At 39.2% G+C, this 25,965-nt stretch overlaps 1 protein-coding gene and 1 long non-coding RNA gene across 2 annotated transcripts in view; one reads left to right on the forward strand and one right to left on the reverse strand.

The window, feature by feature from the left end:
- Nucleotides 1-25,965, reverse strand: part of dhrs11a (dehydrogenase/reductase 11a) — a 69,483-nt gene that overhangs the window by 14,647 nt on the left and 28,871 nt on the right. The window contains exons 2-3 of the mRNA XM_061897992.1: nt 12,174-12,383; nt 9,212-9,306 (exon numbers count right to left, since the gene is read on the reverse strand). Coding sequence (XP_061753976.1) covers nt 9,212-9,306; nt 12,174-12,383 — 305 coding nt within the window. The remainder of the gene's footprint in view (nt 1-9,211; nt 9,307-12,173; nt 12,384-25,965) is intronic.
- On the forward strand, nt 6,177-22,601 carry LOC133551357 (uncharacterized). The gene is made up of 3 exons (XR_009806484.1): nt 6,177-6,365; nt 11,213-11,260; nt 19,522-22,601. It is a non-coding gene; the product is annotated as an uncharacterized LOC133551357 (long non-coding RNA).

The following is a 25,965-nucleotide window of genomic DNA, read 5'->3' on the forward strand; positions in this document are numbered from 1 at the left end:
AATAAAAGAGGATGCGTACAATGTTTCGTCAGAGCGTGGTGACACTGTACAAGGGTATAGGTGTAGGCGTTTCTCCTCATTTGAGCCAAATTTAATTCTGTCTCTGTTTAACTCCTTGCTTCTTGTCTTGTTTAATAGATGACATCAGCGTTTGAACCTGACATCGTGTTAATAATACATGATGGCGGCGCCCGGACGGGCCGCAACATCGCGGAGCTCTTGCTAAAGATGGAACATTTGGCAGAAATACCGGACAATTCTGCTAACTTCATGGCTCACTCCGTGATCACGTACGACTGCCAGACACTTCTGGATGTGGACATATCGGGCCGTTTTGGACTGATAGACGCGTGCTTGCTAGACGTGCTAACTAGCATGGGAATACTTCGGCGGCTACATCCAGTGGCCTGTGAAGCAGGGGAGTATAGTAGCAGCGGGGGCCGTCTACGGAGCAGACGCCAGCGGTGTGATCGGAAACGCGGATGTCGAGCAGGGCTAAAAACAAAGCAGAAGGCTAATCCCCACAGAACACCACTTCCCTCCATCCTGAAGCCGGATTTAAATGGAAGATGCAAGACTACTGGTCTGGGTAAGGAGTCAGTTAAATTAGAACAAGTTTTTTCTGCTTTGATTGTTTCAGAGTTGGACATGTGTTCTACCGAGGTGGCAAACTATGATGCGTGCAGTTTATCAAAGCGACAAACAAACAATCGGAACATGCGTTCTACTGAGTTGGCTAACCATGATGCGTGCAGTTTATCAAAGCAACAATCAAACAATCGGAAAATTCCCGTCGTATCAATTCCTAGATATGGTCGTAATTATACTAAATGCACTGGGCATAATAAATACAACATTATTAATATTGCTACTACGGATAATTTGATCAAAAATTCCCTAAAACAGCCCACTACCTATAATATAGGTTTTTTAAACATAAGATCATTGTCTCCCAAAACGTTGTTAGTTAATGATATTATCAGAGACAACAGTCTTAACGTCATCGGTGTCAGCGAAACCTGGCTTAAACCAAACGACTTTTTTGCGCTAAATGAGGCATGTCCTCCTAACTTTACACATGCGCATATTGCCCGTCCTCTTAAAAGGGGTAGGGGGGGTCGCACTAATATACAACGAAAACTTTAACCTTAGTCCTAACATAAATATAAATCGTTTGAGGTGCTTACTATGAGGTCTGTCACACCGCTGCCTCTACACCTGGCTGTTATCTACCGCCCCCCAGGGCCCTGTTCGGACTTTATCAATGAATTCTCAGAGTTCGTTGCTGATCTAGTGATACACACCGATAATATAATCATAATGGGGGACTTTAATATCCATATGAATACCCCATCGGGCCCACCGTGCGTAGCGCTCCAGACTATAATTGATAGCTGTGGTCTCACACAAATAATTAGTGAACCCACGCATCGCAACGGTAATACGATAGACCTAGTGCTTGTCAGGGGTATCACCGTTTCCAAAGTTACGATACTCCCGTATACTAAAGTATTGTCCGATCATTACCTTATAAAATTCGAGGTTCAGACGCATGTTAGTCAAACTAATAATAATAATAACTGCTCTAGTGTGTGAATGTGAGTGTGAATGTTGTCTGTCTATCTGTGTTGGCCCTGCGATGAGGTGGCGACTTGTCCAGGGTGTACCCTGCCTTCCGCCCGATTGTAGCTGAGATAGGCGCCAGCGCCCCCCGCGACCCCGAAAGGGAATAAGCGGTAGGAAATGGATGGATGGATGCTCTAGCAGCCGCTACATTAATACGGCCACAATGACAACTCTTGCTGACCTACTGCCCTCGGTAATGGCACCATTCCCAAAATATGTGGGCTCTATTGATAACCTCACTAACAACTTTAACGACGCCCTGCGCGAAACCATTGATAACATAGCACCGCTAAAGTTAAAAAAGGCTCCAAAAAAGCGTAACCCGTGGTTTACAGAAGAAACTAGAGCTCAGAAATTATTATGTAGAAAGCTGGAACGCAAATGGCGCACGACTAAACTTGAGGTGCACCATCAAGCATGGAGTGATGGTTTAATAACTTATAAACGCATGCTTACCTTAGCTAAAGCTAAATATTACTCAAATCTCATCCACCATAATAAAAACGATCCTAAATTTTTGTTTAGTACGGTAGCATCGCTAACCCAACAAGGGACCCCTTCCAGTAGCTCCACCCACTCAGCTGATGACTTTATGCAATTCTTTAGTAAGAAAATTGAATTCATTAGAAAGGAGATTAAAGACAATGCGTCCCAGCTACAACGGGGTTCTATTAACACTGATACGACTGTATATACGGCGGATACTGCCCTCAAAAATAGTTTCTCTCGTTTTGAGGAAATAACATTAGAGGAATTGTTACGTGTAAATGGAATAAAACAAACAACATGTTTACTTGACCCTCTTCCTGGGAAACTGATCAAGGAGCTCTTTGTATTATTAGGTCCATCAGTGCTAAATATTATAAACTTATCACTTTCTTCGGGCACTGTTCCCCTAGCATTCAAAAAAGCGGTTATTCATCCTCTTCTTAAAAGACCTAACCTCAATCCTGACCTCATGGTAAACTACCGACCGGTGTCTCACCTTCCCTTTATTTCAAAAATCCTCGAAAAAATTGTTGCGGAGCAGTTAAATGAACACTTAGCGTCTAACAATCTATGTGAAACCTTTCAATCCGGTTTCAGGGCAAATCACTCCACGGAGACAGCCCTCGCAAAAATGACTAATGATCTATTGCTAACGATGGATTCTGATGCGTCATCTATGTTGCTGCTCCTCGATCTTAGCGCTGCTTTCGATACTGTCGATCATAATATTTTATTAGAACGTATCAAAACACGAATTGGTATGTCAGACTTAGCCCTGTCTTGGTTTAACTCTTATCTTACTGACAGGGTGCAGTGTGTCTCCCATAACAATGTGACCTCGGACTACGTTAAGGTAACGTGTGGAGTTCCCCAGGGTTCGGTCCTTGGACCTGCACTCTTCAGCATCTACATGCTGCCGCTAGGTGACATCATACGCAAATACGGTGTTAGCTTTCACTGTAATGCTGATGACACCCAACTCTACATGCCCCTAAAGCTGACCAACACGCCGGATTGTAGTCAGCTGGAGGCGTGTCTTAATGAAATTAAACAATGGATGTCCACTAACTTTTTGCAACTCAACGCCAAAAAACCGGAAATGCTGATTATCGGTCCTGCTAGACAACGAACTCTATTTAATAATACAACTCTAACATTTGACAACCAAACAATTAAACAAGGCGACACGGTAAAAAATCTGGGTATTATCTTCGACCCAACTCTCTCCTTTGAGGCACACATTAAAAGCGTTACTAAAACGGCCTTCTTTCATCTCCGTAATATCGCTAAAATTCGCTCCATTCTGTCCACTAAAGACGCTGAGATCATTATCCATGCGTTTGTTACGTCTCGCCTCGACTACTGTAACGTATTATTTTCGGGTCTCCCCATGTCTAGCATTAAAAGATTACAGTTGGTACAAAATGCGGCTGCTAGACTTTTGACAAGAACAAGAAAGTTTGATCACATTACGCCTGTACTGGCTCACCTGCACCGGCTTCCTGTGCACTTAAGATGTGACTTTAAGGTTTTACTACTTACGTATAAAATACTACACGGTCTAGCTCCATCCTATCTTGCCGATTGTATTGTACAATATGTCCCGGCAAGAAATCTGCGATCAAAGGACTCCGACTTATTAGTGATTCCCAAAGCCCAAAAAAAGTCTGCGGGCTGTAGAGCTTTTTCATTTCGGGCTCCAGTACTCTGGAATGCCCTCCCGGTAACAGTTCGAGATGCCACCACAGTAGAAGCATTTAAGTCTCACCTTAAAACTCATTTGTATACTCTAGCCTTTAAATAGACTCCCTTTTTAGACCAGTTGATCTGCCGTTTCTTTTCTTTTTCTCCTATGTCCCACTCTCCCTTGTGGAGGGGGTCCGGTCCGATCCGGTGGCCATGTACTGCTTGCCTGTGTATCGGCTGGGGACATCTCTGCGCTGCTGATCCGCCTCCGCTTGGGATGGTTTCCTGCTGGCTCCGCTGTGAACGGGACTCTCGCTGCTGTGTTGGATCCACTTTGGACTGGACTCTCGCGACTATGTTGGATCCATTATGGATTGAACTTTCACAGTATCATGTTAGACCCGCTCGACATCCATTGCTTTCCTCCTCTCCAAGGTTCTAATAGTCATTATTGTCACCGATGTCCCACTGGGTCATTATTGTCACCGATGTCCCACTGGGTGTGAGTTTTCCTTGCCCTTATGTGGGCCTAGCGAGGATGTCGTAGTGGTTTGTGCAGCCCTTTGAGACACTAGTGATTTAGGGCTATATAAGTAAACATTGATTGATTGATTGATTGAATAATAACTGTGGTAAAACTCAGGCGGCTATTGATACCGTTTTGAATGAATATCATAAAAAAAAAACGTGATTGATGACTGCACTATGATGAACTCACAGGCTGACTGGCACGAGTTTACTAGCTTAAATGCTAACATAAATACAGGGGACATTAACATTTTTCCTCATCAACAAAATACATACCTCAATCTAAACAACTTGCTGTCTCAGCAACTAAGCTATTTAATTGTGCACATTGAACCTACAAGCTGCGCTCTCTTAGAACAGAGTGATTGTTCAGAGAAACACGAGATGGAGATGTTTTCATGGAGGTGTGTAAGTACTTTTTGAGCACATTCAACAATATAGTGATAATAATGATAACCGTGATCATTTTGGTCACAATAACCGTGATATTAAAAGTTAGTATCGTTAAATCCTTATTTACAAATCATCCCAGCGCTCAGTTTGCATATATAATAAGAAGAACAGATTGATTTGCTCACCCTAACCCACGTAAAGTACAGTAAGGTTAATCTCACCACATTGAAATTTTTTAGTTTTTTATTCAATTATCCACACGATGTCATAATTTCTCATATCGGCCAGATAAATATTTGTCCAATATTTATTTTTCACCCCTAGATATTTTATCTGACATGTGGCATTTATCATGTTATACAAGTGCAGAGTTACAGACTATCCGAAAAAATTGGTCCACAACAAACAACTCATTGGTATTAAAGCTAAAGACACACAAAACGACATGTTCCAGTAGGGCTTATCCTCAATTTTGAATTATTTCAAGCTACAGTGGTACATCGGTTTTCCTTAATAATGCATTCCAAATAGTCAGTAAAAACGTATCGTATAAAAACTGAAATTTTTTTTCCTGAAGGAAACCATGCAAATCCATTAATCTGTTCCAGACACGCAAAAGTTTAAATTAATACTGTTTTATAATAATTGCATAAACAATGCTAAACAGATATAAATCATGAATTGAATGAAAATAATGGAAGGGGAGCCCAACAAATGGCACCTCTGTACTTTGCTATGACTTATTTTTATAATTAAATAATGTTTCTCACCTTATTTTTTTAAAGTGCTGGCACTCATGCAATAACGCATGTACAACGGCTGTGTGCTGATACGACTTTTTTGACATCAACTGATGCAACCACACGCATGTGCAAGACAGCTTTACGGTACAACATGTCACACTGTTGTGATGCCACAGCCTTATGTGCTCACACACAGTCTTACGTTTTCTGGCCGACTGGTTGATCGCTCACCCTCTCATTAAATCAGAGGGGAATGCAAGCCACATGGACCACAGGGACCACAAGTGGGAGCCAATTCAACCTCTGCCATCAAGGTGTCAGTGCAAGACCAGGCTTTCTATAAAACTACATAGCAGAGGTGTGGACTCGAGTCACATGACTTGGACTCGAGTCAGACTCGAGTCATGAATTTGATGACTTTAGACTCGACTTGACAAAATGTAAAAAGACTTGCAACTCGACTTAGACTTTAACATCAATGACTTGTGACTGGACTTGGACTTGAGCCTTTTGACTTGACATGACTTGCTACTTTCCCCAAAACCCAACGATTAAAAAGTTATTCAGGAGCGCTCCGTATCTGTCCGTGTCTGTCAGCGTGTGTGCGATGACAGTGTGCGCGCTACCTGTCAGAACAACAGCCAATCAAATTACATCCACGTTATTTTCGTCACACAGTATTCAGCCAATCAAATTGCATGAAAACCAACGAAGAAGAGTTCTCATACAACACGCTAATGAGGAAAAATTATGCGAAAAATTGTTTCGTTAGGGTATTAAAACTACGACTTGGTCAACAAAAAACAAATTCCAGTATGCAAAGCATGCGGTTCGTTCGAAGATTACAGACAGAGACGCAACAACTTCCAACTTCGTTCGACATTTGAAGATGCACAAAGGGTAAGTTTTGAATGTAAGTTAACATTTACTGGCTGAGTAACGTAACTTTTATTTGCTGTTTAGTTAAATCAGTGAGGCTGTAAACTCACTGCTATCGTTATGAAAATAGAAATCTTATAAGTAGACGCAGCATCCAGCGCTACTGGCGCTGACGTGACGCGGGGACCGCAATCTTGGGAGTGGTGATCCCCTCCACTCAGTGCAATACATTTGGCAGGAGCAATGAACTGTCAGCGCATTTAATTCATTTTACCTCACTGAATACCACTGATATTCATGCACTTTTTTTTTCATTCGTGTAACTATGATAAAAGACACATTTTTTGGCGTGTTCATTGTTTGCTTAACAGTAGTGAAATATTCTTATATGCTATAAGTGACCAGATGTCCAAGATCAAAACTGGGAATAATAATCCCAAAAAAGGGGAAAAAAACAGTCAGCTATTTTTAAAGTGAAGAAACAATATGATTAGGTTATATATACATGCATATCCATCCATCCATTTTCTACCGCTTATTCCCTTTCGGGGTCGCGGGGGGCGCTGGCATATATCCTACATAAACAATGTATAAATACATTAGATATCTATATATCTTATAGACTGTATCTCTGTTGCTGCAACAGCAGAGAGTTTATTCTGCCTTGACACTTTGTATTAATATTTTGTATTACATTCTTCCATTAAATGATCATGTTTACAGTGATTGTTTTATATGTATTTTTCATGTATGTTGCTTCGGATAAAAGCGTCTGCCAAATACTTAAACATAAACATATATAAAGTCCTGAAAGTCTTTATATCAGCTAAAACCACAAATCTGTTTCACTGGATTCAGAATGAAAGCAAATTCTGTCTTAACAAACAATGTTAGTATTTTAATATTGTTACTTGAAGACTTATTCCTGGTTACAATTATACTGTGAAGAAAGTATTGTCTTATACTTTGCCTAAAATGAGAATGCATCATAATCAGTGGCAGCTGGTGAATTTTGTTTTAGGTGGGGCTGAAAGTTTTTAAACCAAATACCTGTAGGGGCGTCATCCTCCCCCAGAAGATTTCTTTGTGATTTTCACATACAAATTGAAGATCTTTGCTCCTTCTCAACTCTGTGGTAATATTCTTTTCACAAAATACAACCATGTTAATGTTCAATCTTACTTGTGAAATGTAATCCCATGATTCCTATTTTCAACAGTCCGCTCATTTGAGCAGGAAAACACTGAACATCAGCCCAGCATCTTTGTTTGCTACCTGTCAACTGTCAGTTTAGGCTGCTTGCCGGCTCCTCATCACCACTTCAAGATGGCGGCCAAATTGCTCACGTCACAGTAGCCAATGCTGCGTCTACTTATAATATGTCTATGGTTATAACGTCATTGCAAACACGACAATCTGTTGCGTCCACTGCAGTTCGCTACCTTATTCATACTTTTTGTCAAGTGATTTTTTTTAAGGAGGGTTGCATGAGGTACCTACACATGTTACGTTAGTCATTGTATCACACACGGTAACGTAACGTTATACGGTGGTCAGCAGCACCGCATATTTTAGCCACCTACAAAAAGACAAACATAGTCAAATAAAGGTCAGTTAAAATGTATACTATATTAAGAATATGTGTACATATTCCATAGGGCCGTGAAATCTAAAAAGTACAACTCTGTTCCTTGTTATTTTCATGTATTTAGTTTTTTCATGTGTACGCACACATCAACACACATACAGTATGAGATGAGATCAATCAAGGGACGGCGTGGCAACCGGAGGGTTCCTGGTTCAATCCCCACCTAGTACCAACCTCGTCACGTCCGTTGTGTCCTGAGCAAGACACTTCACCCTTGCTCCTGATGCATGCTGGTTAGCGCCTTGCATGGCAGCTCCCTCCATCAGTGTGTGAATGTGTGTAAATGGGTGAATGTGGAAGTAGTGTCAAAGCGCTTTGAGTACCTTGAAGGTAGAAAAGCGCTTTACAAGTACAACCCATTTATTTATTTATTTATCATTTATCAATGAGATAAGGTAAGAACAGGATAGAAACTGCTGTGGAACTAGTTACAATGCAAAATGCCATGGAAATACAATGTTAACACCTTTGTGCAAATAAGTACAGTTGCACTTGTTTTTTTCAAATGTGTTCATTCTGTAAAGGAATGAGTTAAATGTTTAAAATAACTGGTTAATAGTGCTATTATGCAGTGCAATGTCAGCACAATTTTTTTTTAATAATAAATACGTACAGCGTTTTAAAAGCATACACAATCTGTGTAAATATATTAGTCTGTGGTTAAAAGGACTTGAAATGACTCGAAACTCAAAATGCAGGACTTGGGACTTGACTTGAGACTTTCCAGTCTTGACTTTGGACTTGACTCGGGACTTGCCTGTCTTGACTTGGGACTTGACTCGAGACTCGAGGGGAAAGACTTGAGACTTACTTGTGACTTGCAAAACAATGACTTGGTCCCACCTCTGCTACACAGGACAGCCAAGTGCCACACTGATTACTTGGCTAAACTTACCATAACAATGTGGTGGCTTCAGTGAAACAGGTAATACTGACTCTAAGGCTCTTGTTGACTTTAACTGGACTACTATTGCACTTTATTTGGCTCTATGGTGGGTTATTGTACAGTCCTACTCAGTAAAATTGCACTTGCTCATCAAAGATTGTTTAATTATCGTATTAAAACCAAGCCATATTTTTGTAGAAAACGTACCACTATATGATTGTGACTTATGTTAAATTTTCGTAAAAAGACAGTATATTGGGGCACCATTACTATCTGAACTTTTGCAATGTAAACTGTTCTTAAATATGATACTGTAGAGTTTGTCCAACTCACCTGTTAATATTGATGATGTGCCCGTCATCCACATTTCTCTCCTTCATCGATTTGTAAGCCTCCCGGGTGCAGATTGACAAGGCTAGAACATTCACCTGTGCAAAGAACATAATTTAATTTTGTGCAAGTATTCATAAATTCATCCATGTCAATGTCTAAAAATAAATGCGACAGATATGCTTTGTTAAGAATTGTGATGACATCAACTGATGCAACAATTGATGTCATCATCATGGATCAAGATGTGGGACACACATCTTGATCTATGATGAATCAATCAGAAATTGGGCTAGATCACTGAATTATCTCTAAATCTTAAATGTTTACCACTATGAGACTGACTGACTTTGAGGGAACAGTTTGGGGAATACTTTAAAAACTGTACGATTTTCATCTGAGTCACGTTTGGATGAGTTTGTTGTACAACAGGGATGTCAAACATGCGGCCTGTGAACATGTGAAATCCGGTCCGATAGATGAGTTTTCTAAGTGTAAAATTGATTTACATTTTTATATTAAAAAAAACTGGTGTTCCTAAATGTGTCCACTGGATGTCGCAATAGAAATTCTATTAAGCAAGCAAATAGTTTATACTGGGGTCTGGGGCGAGTAAATATACCAAGCAATAGGTACACAGTAAAGCGGGGCTGCGACTCCTCCCCCTTGACCCAACGTAAAACAAACAGGAGTAAAACAAACAATTGGGAACCCCACTTAAAATGCTGTATGAGACACTGCACATTGACATAGTTCTGTGAAGATTAATGTCTTCCGTGCAAATATAAAGAAAGAGAACAGTGTGATTTACTGCAATAATGTCCATCTTTTAAGTTTTTATTTTTAGTTTGTTGAAATTGAAAGCTTTTATTTTTCTATCTACAGGTATACACAGTGATGCCTTGAAGGCAGGGAGTAACTCAACCCTCTTGAATAGTTTCTACCTCAGTTTGTATGGTTTGTTGTGTTAGCACAGGATTAATATATGGAAATGAAAAATTAGGTAGTTGATAAATACAGTTTTTATTTATGCTTTAATTTCTTTTTTTGTTCAATCCTCGATGGGCTGTGACCTAAAGTTTAATTGCTTTGTCGATACACTGAGATTAGGTCTAAATTCATTGTGTTCTTTATGGTGTTTTTGACACTGCACCATTTTTTTAATGCAGAATTGTCAAATAATTTGAAATGTTTTGTCCAGAAGATTATTTGTGATATCTTCATTTTTGTTCTATTTTGGGCCAAAGTAAAACAAAGAAAACAATCTGAAATTGTGATAGTTGTATTTTTAAGTTATTATAAAATGTTTTTACCCGTCCGGCCCACGCGGGAATAGATTTTCCTTCATGCGTCTCCTGAGCTAAAATTTGTTTGACACCTCTGTAGAATAACTTGCAGCCATGACCTGAACCCCTCTAACCATCTTTAGGATGAATTAGAATGCTAATATTAGGGATTCACAGTCTATGGATGTTGTCGCTCATCCAGGTCATTGTATTCTCAGGACATTCAATCGATCGCAACTGGACTGTTTGGTTTGTATTAGAAGACATTTCGACCTCTTATCCAAGTAGGCTTCATCAGTTCATGCTCATAGACATAGATTGGTCAGATTTAGTCTAGGATTTACTGTGCACTGCAAACACACGTTATGTTCAGATGACTAGTGGTCAGTGGTTCTCCATGTTGGACCATAAGAACTTGTTCTTCCTGTCCAGCTTGTCCTGCTCCTGCAGATACGCTGATGGACAGAAGGTTAAATTGTGCATCAAAACATTAAAAGGTTGGGGGAGGTGACCAAATCAGGTCAGCATGCAGATTAAACACAGGCTAAAAATACACGAGTAGAACACGTTCATTTGGGCTGCCATGACAACAGATGGACGAGCGTTATGAATGCCAGACTCTGGAGACTTTCAGAGCAAATGTCTTTAGTGGTCAAGAGCTCACTGAATCAGACTGTTTGGATCTAACAAGATAAATAGTGCCAGCTTTCATTCACAGACCCCTGCTGTTCCAGGACTTCTCCTTAGAGCCAATGGAGCGTTCTCTGTGAGTATGTGCGAATATATCTACTCTATTCATGCTTTAACTACACAAGCATTTATACACTTTAGATTTGTTTTACTGTTTTAATGCTTCAGTTGTTGTGCTCAACCAAACTTCAACATTACGTAAACAAGAATTTTATTCCAAAAGTCCTTACACTTTTCCTTCTACATGTCCTAGCACAGGGCTATTCAACTAGATTGTTTTGGGGTCGCATTTTCAGAAAACACTGGGGGACCATACTTCTCCCCTTATAATTGGTTTTATTTTGTATATTCCGGAGATCCAAAATCTATTTATTTAGTCCAAGTTACACGATCGCTATGCCGTTTTTAAGGAGCTTCTGCAAAAAAGTTAGTCAAAGATCAACCCTATGACAATACTGGTGATTTCAAGAATCTTTTTTTTAAACTGAACATACAGGTCACCAGTTAAATAGCCCAAATGTTGAAAAAATAGGACCTAAAACGGAACCTTGAGGAACACTGTTAGTAAGGTATAACTAAAGAAGTTGAACAAATATCTAATAACTGTATCTCAGTTTAAAAAGGTAAATCAACATCTTTGTTACTTAAATCACAGTATGAAAAAAAAGAGCGGACTGAAAAGGGTGCCATGAGGAACGCCTCAGTTATGCATATCACAAGTTTGGACTCCAATATTCTGTTTACTATCAAAGTTAAAATGTCAATGCAAAGATCTGCCAATGTGGGAACAGTGGTCCAAGTTTTTGTATACAACAGGAGCACGCTCGTGTTTTTAGGAATTTGTTGCAAAAATGTTTGTTTTGAACTGAATTCGGGGCCGGTATGGTGTCTTTCCCAGCAGGATTTGGCCCTCAGTCTGCCATTCTAATAGCACAGTCCTAACATGTACATCAGTGTGTTAATGTGCATGTATGGTGTGGACCACCTACATCGATCATATTCCTCCAGCCTGCTGTTTTCCCGCTGAGCAGGGGCTCGTTATGGGCTAGTCCTGCATTGTTGATGCACACGTCCACACCCTTGAGGAGTGTCTTGATGGCCGAGAACATGGAGAGGATGTCCTCCTCGTTGGACAGGTCACACTTGTAAGGAATCAATGTGCCGCTGTAACCCGCGCTCTGACATTCTGCAGCCAGCTTCTAAAAAACATAAATTAAAGCATTATTTAAATTAATGCAGTACCAGTCTTTCCCATGCATCAATGTATAAGCACGCCACAAAAACATTTGGACATTTGAACTGCCACAAATAATACTGGTCGGCTTAATTAGTCCACACAAGGGCACACGAGGTAACAAAACACCAACTCACTTATGGTGCAAACAATAATAACAGAAACTTAACAGAAAACACATGGTGCAAGTTTATCCACTGCATCAACATAAATATTTGCGCATGAAAATACATGCATGCCTATCTACACACCCCACGGCATGCTGGGTACTCTTTCTATGAGTGGATGAGATTCAGGAAGAAAAATAATGGATTAACCTGCAACAGCAACTAAGTGTGAGTCCCATGACATATGCCCTATGACAGGAATATTTAACTACAGGTTGAATAAATTGTTTTGGGGGCCATATTTCCAGAAAGCTAAAGACAGATGGGATGCACTTCTACCTTCACTATTAGTCTTATTTTGTAGATTACTGATAACCGGCATCCTCTACAGCTGATTTTGGTTTCTGTTTTTTTTGTAAGGGTTAGCCCTGCCCTATGAAGAAGCCATGACATTACTAAAATGTCCCTTCAGACCACTACAGGCAATGCTGGGGATGCGGGTAACACTACAGCAACCTAAACGACACATGTCAAGAGTAGGCTTTATGCTTTTTGATGAATAAAAATCATAAATAAGGATATTTAGGAAAGTTCCCTTAAACCTGTATTTCATTTAAATAAAAATATGTAAACATGACAAAACTAGATATGAACAATGGTGGTATGATGTAGTTTGTGCAGGCAGCACTTAAAGCAGGTCAGCTATCTGTCCAGCACAGTGAGATTTGAAGCATGCTGACACAGACCCCAACCCGCCTCCACGCCTGCCAGGCACAGCTGCACCAGTCACCTCATCTCAGGCTCCTGATGCCACCCAGACAGGAGGAGGTGCATGCCGGTGGTACAGGTCGGACGAGTAGAAGAGTGGAACAATGCAGAAACACACTTTAGCATAACCTTACCAGTTTAGCATTTGTTTTCCTAAATAATACCATCTGACTTATCACCAAGTGAATTATTTAATTTTATTAGCTTTGGTTACCTAGGTTTTGTTTACCCTTTAGTAATGTGACTAAAATCATCTGTTTTCCAACCAATTTAGGTACGTGAACAAAAAATTCAACACAGTGGAACCAGTTAAACCTCGACGGCCATCGAACTACCTGAAATGACGTCGACTCAACATAAATAAAAGCAGAACCAAAACTTCCAATTGCTAGCACATTAATTTGTGACTTTGGCAGAGACATAAGAAGAATAGGTGAACATATGCCTAAAACGCCATGCTTTTATTTTCAAGCTTAGTTTACATGGAACAGGAAATCACTGTGTGCATGTTTTAACTAGACAGTAGGTTTAATGCTGTATTTGTTTCACACAGCTTAGTGATAAAGATCAAGTTGACAATACTACAACACATGTCCGCATAAACTCACTCATTTTTTTAAGAAAATACTGTACCCGTTTCCCACACAATAATTTATCTGTAGTGTCACAAATAAACATGTTTGAATTTTTTAGATTAAAAAAAAATTATTCCATAAATTGGCCATAAATGAAGGTCAAAATTCGCCTTTCAGGTGATATATGTGTGGTCCAGTCCTGGCAATCATGTTCCACATAACATTAACTACGACTACATTATTTGTTTTAAAATTACAGTTTAAGGTTTGACACAACAGGCTTTTCTTGGCTAGTCAGTACATAGTGGTTCGATCCCCCAGTCACGTCCGTTGTGTCCTTGACCAAGACACTTTACCCTAGCTCCTGATGGGCTGTGGTTAGGGCCTTGCATGGCAGCACCCGCCATCAGTGTGTGAATGTGTGTGTGAATGGGTGAATGTGGAAATAGTGTCAAAACGCTTTGAGTACCTTGAAGGTAGAAAAGCAATATACAAGTATAACCCATTTACCATTTAGTGCAGAGGAAAGGACTGGCCAAGCACTTTAAAGTTAGCAGTCAATACTCGTTTTCAGAGTTTGGTGACTACGGGCCTGTAAGTAAAATTGCATTACTGTTTTTATGTAAATGTTGTTACGTTGAAATCTCATTTGTTAAACAATTGCACATGTTTAAAACAATTGCGATGCTAAATTCCTGTCAATATGACATTCTATAAGATAGCAGCATAAGTGGCAACCTCTATATTAATGTACTCTCCTTCGTGTGCTTTGTTTCACAGAAACTTAATTGTGAAGACTATTAAAAACAACTTAAAGTTGTGAGTTTTTTTAATTTTTAGTTTGAGTAACTGTTAACCTACAGTATCTACCCAACAAAATTTCAACATTCAGTAATCCAATAAACTAGTGGTGTCCAAAGTGGGGATCAGCAGCCATTTGCGGATGGTAGTTAGTTTTTTAAGGGCCAGTGTTGCATTGTAAAACTAACCAAAAAATCCCAGTAAAAAGGGGAAAAACAGAGCACAAATAGTTCTCATTAAATATATAAATACAATGCCTTATAGCCAAATATGCAAAATACATTATGTCATCTTGATACCACCCCCACGCCATCAATAGATCAGTTATATTGGAAACACTTTTTACGTCGACAAAAATGAAAAACAGGTTTTTCACGTTTTTTTTCAAGGATGCATTGGAACTACGGTGATAATGCTCAGTCCTAGGGTGAGAAAGACAAACAAATCTCTAGCGAAAGATTATCCCACTTAAATCAAGGGTTAGCGGAGGCTTTCGGTGGTTGTTCCAAATGAGTCAACGTCTTTAAGCGTTCAGGTTGGTTATGGTTAAGCAATGAATAAATAAAAACTGGTGGTGCACCTCAACAAAGAACAATAACCCATAAACAGCAAAAACATTATTAGAAAATCAGCAAATAATTGTCACTTCTGCAGGTAAAAATTAAAACTGGCTGTTCAGTTCTTGACAGTTAAAATCATTACACAAACAAAGGAGTTACAAAGCGGTGCAAAAGATAAACCTCACACTCTGGCACATTAAAATAACTAGGTATTGAGAGCTGTTGGTCACCCTTTGAGCCTTTTAAACATTAGCATCATACCTTGTCTCTGATAACTTTAGATCATATGTCATTTTAATCGCTTGGACGCAACATTGTGGTGTAAACTGAAAGTCCACAAAAAATTGCAGGATTTTTGGTGTAAAGCTAAAATTGGATTGAGGGATCAGTTAGCCTTTTTTAAGACAACACTATGCAGAAAATACAACCCCTCTCACACTTTGGAGTGTACAGATTTCTGTGCTCTGCCTCTAATCTGTTTAGCCTGGATTATCCAGAGAGAAGGCATTAGCTAAACAGATCTGTCAAAATGCTAAAACACCAAGCACATTTGTTTTAACTGTAGCGAGGGAAACTTTTGGCCTTTTTTTCTCCTAAAGTGATGGTCATGACGTAGGAAAGAGAATGCCAAGGCGGTATTTCAAGTCTGGGGCTAAATAGGAACTTAAGCAGCGGTGCAACCAGGATGGGTGCCGTTCCCATTTGAACAGATACGATATCATTTTCGGTACTTTTGTGTGTGTTAATAAATATATATTCTTTCAAATAATAAAACCAATTTTTTGATTGGAAAATTGTATAAAAGAGTCGATACTTCTGTCAAGTTATTATAACTTGTTTTATTATTACATTTCTGAGTCAATTACTTTGTTGGCATTGGGGGGGACGGCGTGGTGCAGTTGAGGGATTGGCCGTGCCAGCAACCTGAGGGTTCCTGGTTTGATCCCCACCTTCTACCAACTTCGTCACGTCCGTGTTTCTCGGATCGATCATTCTGTGCCATGACGGCAGTTTGTAGGTTCAATGTGCACAATGGAAGATCTTAGTTGTTCAAACAGCAATGTGTTTATAAAAGTTTAAATTGTGGTACAGTATGTCATTTCTAATGTCTCTTGTTTTAATGTTAGTATTCAGGCTAGCGAGCTCGCACCAGTCCGTTCTTTAATTTATCAATCTGCAGTTATCATCTGTGGTTTTTTGATCATTTTAATTACAAAACCCAAAACCAGTAAAGTTGGCACGTTGTGTAAATCCTAAACAAAAACAGAATACATCAACCCATCCATTTTCTACCGCTTATTCCCTTTGGGGTCGCGATGGGCGCTGGTGCCTAACTCAGCTACAATCGGGCGGAAGGAGGGGTACACCCTGGACAAGTCGCTACCTCACCGCAGAAAAACAGAATACAATGCTTTGCAAATCCTTTTCAACCTATATTCAATTGAATAGACTGCAAAGAAAAGATACTTAACGTTCGAACTGGCAAACTTAGTTATTTTTTGAAAATATTAGCTCATTTGGAATTTGATGCCTGCAACATGTTTCAAAAAACCTGGCACAAGTGGCAAAACAAACTGAGAAAGTTGAGGAATTCTCATCAAACACTTATTTGAAACATCTCACAGATGAATAGGCTAGGTGGGGACAGGTGGGTGCCATTATTGGCTACAAAAGCAGCTTCCATGAAATGCTCAGTCATTCACAAACAAGGATGGAGGGAGGGTCACCACTTGAGAACAAATGCGTGAGCAAATTGTTGAACAGTTTAAGAACAACATTTCTCAACGAGCTATTGCAAGAAATTTAGTAACTATGGCTCAGATTGGCCCTCTTAAAGGTTACAGCAATGGCACTGGAGAGAAGCAACCAGCCCTGAAAATTCACACACTCTCACAGACAAATCATTCATCTCCATCCAAAGTGTAATTGGATACCCTAAGATTAATGCTCAGTTTCAATACAAGAGGGAAAAACGGAAGAGTGCAAACAAAATATAGGTCGCAGGGTTTGGACACAGACACTTAGTAATACATATTTTAAGTGTGCTGGAATGGCTAAGCAATACAATAAATGTTGGAATACCTGGGTTGCATATGACATCATATCTGTATTTGTTCTTCGCGGCTTAATTCACACGAAGGTCAAGCAGCTTGAGCGTAGCATTAAAATAAGTGAGAGTGAGTCTACAGTTTCAGTAGAAAATGTCAAATTGCTGTTCTGTTTTGGGGTGCTCCAGTCGTTCAAATACAGATAGGAAATAGCTTTCATAGAATCCCGAAATAAGTGGTTCATAAAGGTAATAAAGTCAGGAAAAAAACACAAAGTGAGTTGACAGAAATGCTACTTTCGTCATCTTGTGGAATACAGTCGGACGTGCGTGTGTCTGCAGCGAATACTTTGTAAAATGTTTGTTTGAATATTTGATTTGTTTGAGAAAAAATATATATTTCAAAATACAGTGGTACCTCAACTTACAATTACCTTAAATTATGAGTAATTTGAGAAAGGAGCGGCCTCTCAGGTTTTTGTAATGTTTCAAGTTGCAAGCAAACCCTAAGTTACAAGCATTTTCACATCCGGTTGAAGTAATATTGGTAACAGAGTTGTGGCGTTTGATCAATAATTAATACATTTTTACATTTTGCTGTTTCTAATTTGTTGACACAAGAAAAAAAACGTTTTGATTCGACGGTTGAATGTCACTAAGAGATTTACACAATCCTGCCCTCCAACCATCAGACCTAAGAAAATTAGTCCTAAGGAGAGGAAGCAGATGACGAATCAGAGAAACAAACATGTCATATTGGTTAGCAGCCTGCCTGGCAAATTTACCCTGCCATAGGATCTGTCTGCATTACACAAGCTGCAGCCAGTGTGCGGGATGCAACCACAAACTTCCAGATGATGAACATGTATCCATAAAAATATTGAGAAGTTGTAAATACTGTGTAAAACAAGTTTCAGTTTGTTCTGTTTAGTCCTGACTCAACAAACTGGGTGGTTAAACATTACCCGAGGTACACAGATATACTGTACATATCACTCATTGTCAACTTTGACTTATCCGGTCCGTCACTCTAATATGTCAGTGTGTAGCATAAACAGCGATTTACTAGTTGCTATTGTTACACTACAGTGATGCCATATAAGTCTGGTCCCCTAGGTAAATGCTTGACAATATTATTCCATTATTTCCTTAAACCAGTGTTCCCCAACCTTTTTGTATCCGCGGACCGGTCAACGCTTAATAATTTGTCCCGCGGCCCGGGGTTGGGGGAATCCTTTTTTTTTTTTTCTTTGTCATGAAAAAGGGACGTTTTTGTCATGAAAAAGGGAGGTTTTTGTGGTTGGTGCACTAACTGTAAGTGTATATTGTGTTTTTTATGTTGATTTCATAAAAAATATATATATATACACTATATATATAGATATATTTTTTTTTTGTTTTGTTTTAATAAAAATTTATAAAAAACTCTTCTGCGGCCCGGTGGTTGGGGACCACTGCCTTAAACTACTGTAGTTGTTTCTAGCACAAGGTTTTGTGATGATTTTCAAACAATATTAATTGTTTAAATTTTTTTTAAAAGCATATTGCATGGTAAACTTGTGCTGGTTTGGGAGGGTCAAACTCAGCTAAATTGATTTCAATTAATTTCAATGGGAGGCTGCCTGCCACAAGTAATTTCAGTTATGAGCTGGGTCATGAAATGCAATGTCCTTGTAAGTTGAGGTATCATTGTGGTTTTACACAAGTGTAATAGTTGTCATCTCATACAGTCCCACCCTACACATGGCGGACTAAACCTGATGACCACATCTCCCCACTGATTGAGAGAAGTGTTAGCTAACGAGCTAAAATCAGCACAGGTTTCGGATGACTGGAGCATGAACTGTAAAATTATCGAGAGGCACTTCTGTCCGGATGTAGAGGCTATCTCAGTTGTGCGCAGGCCCTGCTACCTACCCAGACAGGTCACTGTTGTAATTCTAACAGCTGTTTACATACCACTCCAAGCTAATGTTAACTTATTCCTCTCCCTACTGCATGATGCTATCAACAAGCAGATGCAGGCCCATCAAATAGAAGCTTTTGTTTCGGCTCGGGATTTTAACAAAGGCTGTTTGAAGAACGTGCCCCCCAGATTTGTGCAATACATATAGTGCCCAACTCAAGGGGAGAATACCTTGGACCAGGTTTACTGTAATCTGAAGCGAGCCTACAAGACTGTTCCTCTGCCCCATCTAAGCATGCCTGACCACATCTCCCTGCTTCTTGTTAATGCGTACACCAGGTTCCAAAAGAGGAGCAAACCTATGACCAGGACTGTTAAGAAGGCACTTCTTCAACTGCAGGACTGCTTCCAGACAATGTCACGGTCAGTGTTCGATCATCTGGAACTACAGAAGTGGGCAAATGCTGTTTTCCTTATATTAGACACTGTACAGACAATGTTACTGTGAATAACCGTGGAAGACGTCAGAGGTCGAAGTACTTTTGAGGTCCCAAATCTCTGCCTTCCATTTGGGGGATAGAGAGCAATACGGCACGGCTCAATCGGACCTCAGGAGAGGCAACAAGGCTGCAAAAGTGGAGTATAGGAGGAAAGTGGAGGCGCACTTGGACAACCAAGACAAGGCAGCCAACATCTGACAAGCTACAAAAGTAACTTATCGGCAGCCAGCAACAAGGAAGACTTGCTAGCGGAGGTACTTAATCACTTCTTTACCTGTTTCGAGTCATTCAGACCAGCCACACATGAGATGCCACTCCTGCCCTCTAGTCCTCAACTGTTAATCCTCCAAGAACACCAGGGGAGGTGAGCACCGAAGTCTATAAAACCGCGTGAAGCAGCTGGGCCAGACGGCATTCTGGGCAGGTTGTTCTGGGACTTTTGCAGACCAGCTGGCAGCAGTACTGACAAGGATATTCAATTCAACCCTGGCACAGGCCCAGGTCCCGCCCTGACTTAAAAGGTAACCACAGTTTTTGTTTGTTTTTTTGCCCATTTTCAGAATCCTTATATAAGACAAGAACACATTTTGTTATTTTTTTATGCATTCTAAATTGTAAATACATGTGATTAAAAGTCTGCTTACAATGGAGCCTATCGGGAGTTGCTCTATTATGCCAAAAAATCCCTTAAAAAACATCCAAACTCCTCCATTAAGGTTTTATATTAATGCTGTAAGTATGCTCATTTTAGGCATATGCGTTGCATTAATTTCAAACGCATCACAATGTTCGCTTATTTTCGCCAAACATTACTGATTACCACTTACTGCAGACTTCATGTAAGCCAACAAACATAATAAAACATCACTTACTGTATAATGTCTGCTGTCATTAGGATGCCAACTGATAGAATTGTGTGGTATTGCTATGTAGCTAAAGAATGACTCATAATCCTCGCAGAGAAAAGGGGGTTAGAACCGAGCATCTTTTCGTGCAGTTCTCAACATTTTCGGGTCTAAATTGGCTGTCAAAGTGTACCAGCTTGTCGGATTACATCCTTGTCCTTCTACTTTCAAGGTGAGAGGCATGATTTATGGTCTACAATAAACTTCCACGAGCAGGGAAGCAAGGTAGCAGGTTTTCACTCGATGATATCAACATAGGTCCACACTCTAGTGATCATGGCGTCGCTATAAATAGATTGTCTGCGTTAGAGCATATAAAAACAATATCACTAATATTTGGTTAATATTCAAGTCATGAAATGTAAATGGTTTATTGTTGGTGCTTTTTTGATGTTTTTAACTGGATTTTATGGGTAGAATAGAGAAGCTTCCATTGGCTTCGCTGTGAGCGGACTTTTATTTACGTTTGTAAACGAGTTAGAATGCATAAAAAAAAAACAAAAAACATTTTTCATTTTGTCTTTTATAATGACTGTGAAAAAGAGGCTAAATTCCCAAAAATTGCAATTCCCCACAATTAATATGAAAGACATGAGGACAAATGTTTTTTCCTTTCTTAAGCATTTTAAATATTAATAACATTTGATTAAAAGTTTGCTTACAATGGATCCTATGGGAGCCGTTTAATTCTGCCTATAGAGCCCCTAAAAAACGTCCAAACACCTCCATTACGGTTTTATGTACATGATGTAAGCATATAAGTAATGTAGTAACGGGCACATTTATAAAAACACTTAATATTTACGTATTTCGATCATTTTAAGTAGGGTTGTCCGGATAACAAAATTTTGGTACAGGTATCGATCATTTTGTAAATTAAGGCGACCCCAAAAAATAGCATTATTGGCTTTATTTTAACAATAATTAAACATGTTTCTTATTGCAAGTTTGTCCTTAAATAAAATAGTGAACATACAAGGCAACTTGTCTTTTAGTAGTAAGTAAGCAAACAAAGGCTCCTTAATTAGCTGCTGACGTATGCAGTAACATATTGTGTAACTTTCTGTTCTATTATTGTGTCAAAATTATTAAGGACAAGGGGTAACAAGCGCTTTTCGTGTTGTCCTCGCCAGTTCCAGGTCCTACATGGCGGTCAAAGTGTTGCAACTTTTGGCATTATCTCCTCAAACATCTACTGTCCAGGTGAGATGCATGATTTATGATCAACAATAAACTTACAGGGAGCAAAAAAGCAAGGAAGCAGCAGACCACTCGATGTAAACATACAGAGACACAAAAGTGATCACGGCGACCAAGGGGAATAAATAGTTTGTCTGTGTTAGCGCTTATAACAAAAATATCACAAATAATTGTTTAATATTCAAGTCACAAAATATAAAATTGATTATTGGTGGCGCCTTTTGAATGGTTATTTATCTGATTTTTGGGTGGAATAGTGGACCTTCCATTGGCCCTGCTGTGAACACACTTTTATTTAGGTTTATTTAATATTTTGAATATTTTTTTAAAATCCATCCGTTGTCATGTCTTTCATAATAATTGTGAATAAGAGGCAAAATTCCCAAAAAAGTGCAGTTCCCTTTTAAAGCAGCCACGGTCTTCCCAATTTGCAAGAGTATAGCCATGAAAGACTTAAATGACCACACATCAGTTGCACTGACGTCTGTGGTTATGAAGTGTTTTAAAGGCTTGTTCTCCAATATATCAAAGCCTGCCTTCCCCAGAACTTGGATGCACATCAGTTTGCCTACAGGTAAAACCGGTCCACAGAGGATGCCATAGCCACTGCTCTCCACTAAGCTGTGGGACATCTGGCACTTTTGGATACATACAGTATGTCAGCATGCTGTTTGTCTACTACAGCTTGGTATATATTACCATTATCCCCAACATTCTAACGGAGAAGCTAAGCTTCCTGGGCCACACTTCTGTTTGTTCTATTCTTTTGATGTAACAGGAAACATTAAAAGTAAGAATAAAACATTTAAAACTTTCTAAGCTGTGTTTTGTTTTGCTGCTCCAGACTATTTGTGTTTATGTTAGAGAGGGCAAAATGGCTTTTGACAGTAAAGGTTGACAACCCCTGGTGGAAAGTATACTGTATCTTGAGAGATAGAAATGAACATCACCTGCACCCCCATTTCTAACCGCGTCACAGACAGAAATTTGTTCAATCGACGAGAGAGACATTGTGTTTAAAAGCCGTCTAAGCACACTCAAGAGGAAGTGGAAACATCATTAGCGGAGATCTCAGAGGAGAAGGCAGACACATTTAAAGTGGTGGGCCAAATCAATATTGAGAGGTGGCGGCCATGAGCAAAGACCTGAAAACATTGATTCGTTTTGATGTATTCAGGGGAAGCAGCATTTCTTTACAAAGAAGGGTTTATGAATAGAGTACAGTGGAACCCATTTATGTCAGACTGATATAAATATAAATTCGAACTAGCTATTGCTTGCACTGGTGGTTTTGAGCAGACGCGTAAGGGGAATGGTTGATAAGGGATTTTCAAATATACATTTGATTGTTGACATGGTTTTCCTCCATTTTTACATATGGAGTACATTTCATTGTTTTCAGTAATAAGTGTCTACAGTGACAAAGTTGTCATGCTCAAAAATTTTTTGGATGTATTTTGCAGTGGTAAATTCCAGTTTACTACTCCGGTTGTTCTGTTTTCGGCATTGGTTTCCTCATTATGTTTTATGGCCAAGAACTTTCATTTCAATGTACCCCTAATTGTAATAATTTATAAGTCAGAAAAGAGAAAACATATTTCACATAGGTCCTCTTCAAGCAGACCTTATTTAATAATACAAAGACCACGGTGGACCAAGATTTGATGAGTTGGTTGGTAATAATGGGTTGTCAACATAAACGTGACCAACATCAGTGGGTTCCACTGTATGTACCTGCCTTTAATAAACAGTAGAAAGCAATGTAGTTTCTTTAGACTGGTTTGTTGTTAGTTGATAGCATCTGGATCCATAAAACATGTGTTAAAATAAAAAGCTGGGCAAAGTCTACAGAAAAGTATTCCCTTAAGTACTTCAGACACACAAAGCAATTTCGCCAGTCAAAATAGATTTCAATCATCATTGATGAGACTTGTGTAGTGCCCACATAACCTCTGCACCCATAGAGAATAAGAAAGTGTAGAAAAAAGTTGAAAAGAGGGGATTATAATTAGTATTGAACACAACTGTAAAACATTTCACAGTGCAATATGTTTTACTATCCAAGAAACCTGTAGCACAATTTGCATGACAAGCAAACACAAAACAATCTGTACCAATTCCATCTTCAACATAACTGCACTGTCAGGAATACATTGTGAGCTAAAAACGCATACCTCCATATATATTGCTAACAAGATGATTTTTTGGAAGATCTTGTGAGAACTTGTTATCCTTGAAAGCAAAAGATCAAAACATTGAATGTAAAACATTCAGGTTTACCTAATGGGGTGAGAGTGCAGCAGAGTAAATGGTTAAGTGATAATCTCTTACATTCAGTAAAAGGTCTAAAGGTTGAATAGGACGGTTTTATAGCACTTTGCTTGTTATGATCTAATCACAATGGACAGATAAGCAACTTGATTATCCTCATGTTTGTAACAGTACTCAGGACTTCCAGGATAATGAGCAAGAAACAACCTTACTTTTTGGGAAAGCCTCAGCTTAAGTCCATTCACAGTTGGTTGATGGCCAACTAAAAACAATTAGACCATGTAAGTGAGTGGTAGACTAAGGAGGCGCGAGGAAGAGGGGATGCGTGTGTATTGTAATAGACTGGTGAAACCAGTGAGGTAAGGTTGTATTTACCCAAACAAAGTTATAATCACAAGCATGATGCAGCAGTATGTTACGTTTGTGTCAGCAGTAAAATCAACCCTGAGAGAATCCTTTACTCATATGTTCACACGGTAATCATGTGACAAAAAAGGCTCTTTTGTTTGCAGTTGACACATGCTGAGGCTTGAAGTCCATAGAGTATGTGTGTCCTACATCTCAGATGGTTGATATTATCAGTCTGTCTTTTATTGCTACAGGGCAGACTATTTGCAAAAAATACTCATTATTTGAGACTTTGGTGGGTCTCTTCATTTATGCAGTACAATAAGCAGCATAGTTTTCATCCAACCATTTTATACTGTTAATTCTGTTTAGGTCACTGTAGTCCTTAAACCAGGGATATTCAACTGAATTGCTTAGGGGGCCACATTTCCAGAAAGGTAAGGGCCGTGTGGGGGTTTTATTTTGTATATTACGGAGAATCAGTGTCCATAACAGTAGACATTTGATTTTGGTCTATTTATTTTGTCAGACTTACAGGAGCGATCTGCTGTTTTTAAGGACCTTCTGCAAAAATGTGAATCTTTCACAAGTTTTTTAAACTAAACTCATGGGACACTGTGGCGTTATATTTGTGTATTAATTTTAAGGTCGCGGAGGCAGATTTTGAGGAGAGAAAATATGTTTTGCAAGCACAAACATTATATTTAGAAAATTAATTGAATTCAAGCGAAAAATCAAAATATTTAGGCGAACATAACAGTATTTTGTGCACAATAAAAAACATTCATGTTAACTATCATCCATGCGCTCTCTCACGCTCCCTCAGCTTTATTCAACACCTGCTTAGAATTCTGCTGCATGCTCGCGTAAATTTAAACACACTACTGTATTTGTGTCAAAAAGACAACCAATCAGAGAACTGGACAAATATACACTTTGATTGGCTGGTTTGTCTTCAATGAAATTACTCTGAAAATGTTTTAACATGGCAGCTCTATATTAAAGGAGTGAATTTGAAGTATAGCTTTATGTATTCATTTAAAACATCTGAAAACAGACATGTAAAGCTCGGGTGACATTAGTGATATGAATAAGTTTTAAAATACAAGACCGAAACTATCATAATGTTGAGAGACCTCCGTGCTCTTCGCTCCACTCTCTCATTCAGCTTTTGCAGACGGTTTTGTGGGAGCCATCTTGAAATCTTTACTTTCCCTGAGATTCCATTTGCATAAATGTCACACATGTGAAATGCTACACTACTCCTTCTAAACCTAACATTTGCTTTGAATTGGCGCTGTAAAACATTGAATCCTTGTTGTGAGGTCTGCTGTCAAATCTCTTCGCAGGCCTGATGCTAGCACCAATTCCCACTATTGCTCCTTTCATTAAGCATGTAAGACGAAAGCTTATAGAAAGCAGAGAGCTAAAGTAGTTGTGTAATGTATTAACTATGGATGGATCGACATGATATGAGCTCAACTCTGTCTGGATCTCACATAGCTCAACCTAAGGCTGGGAGATAAAACGATACCAATATATCACAATAGACACGTAAT

The sequence above is a fragment of the Nerophis ophidion genome, linkage group LG04 (genome assembly GCF_033978795.1).
Source record: "Nerophis ophidion isolate RoL-2023_Sa linkage group LG04, RoL_Noph_v1.0, whole genome shotgun sequence".
NCBI lineage: Eukaryota > Metazoa > Chordata > Actinopteri > Syngnathiformes > Syngnathidae > Nerophis > Nerophis ophidion.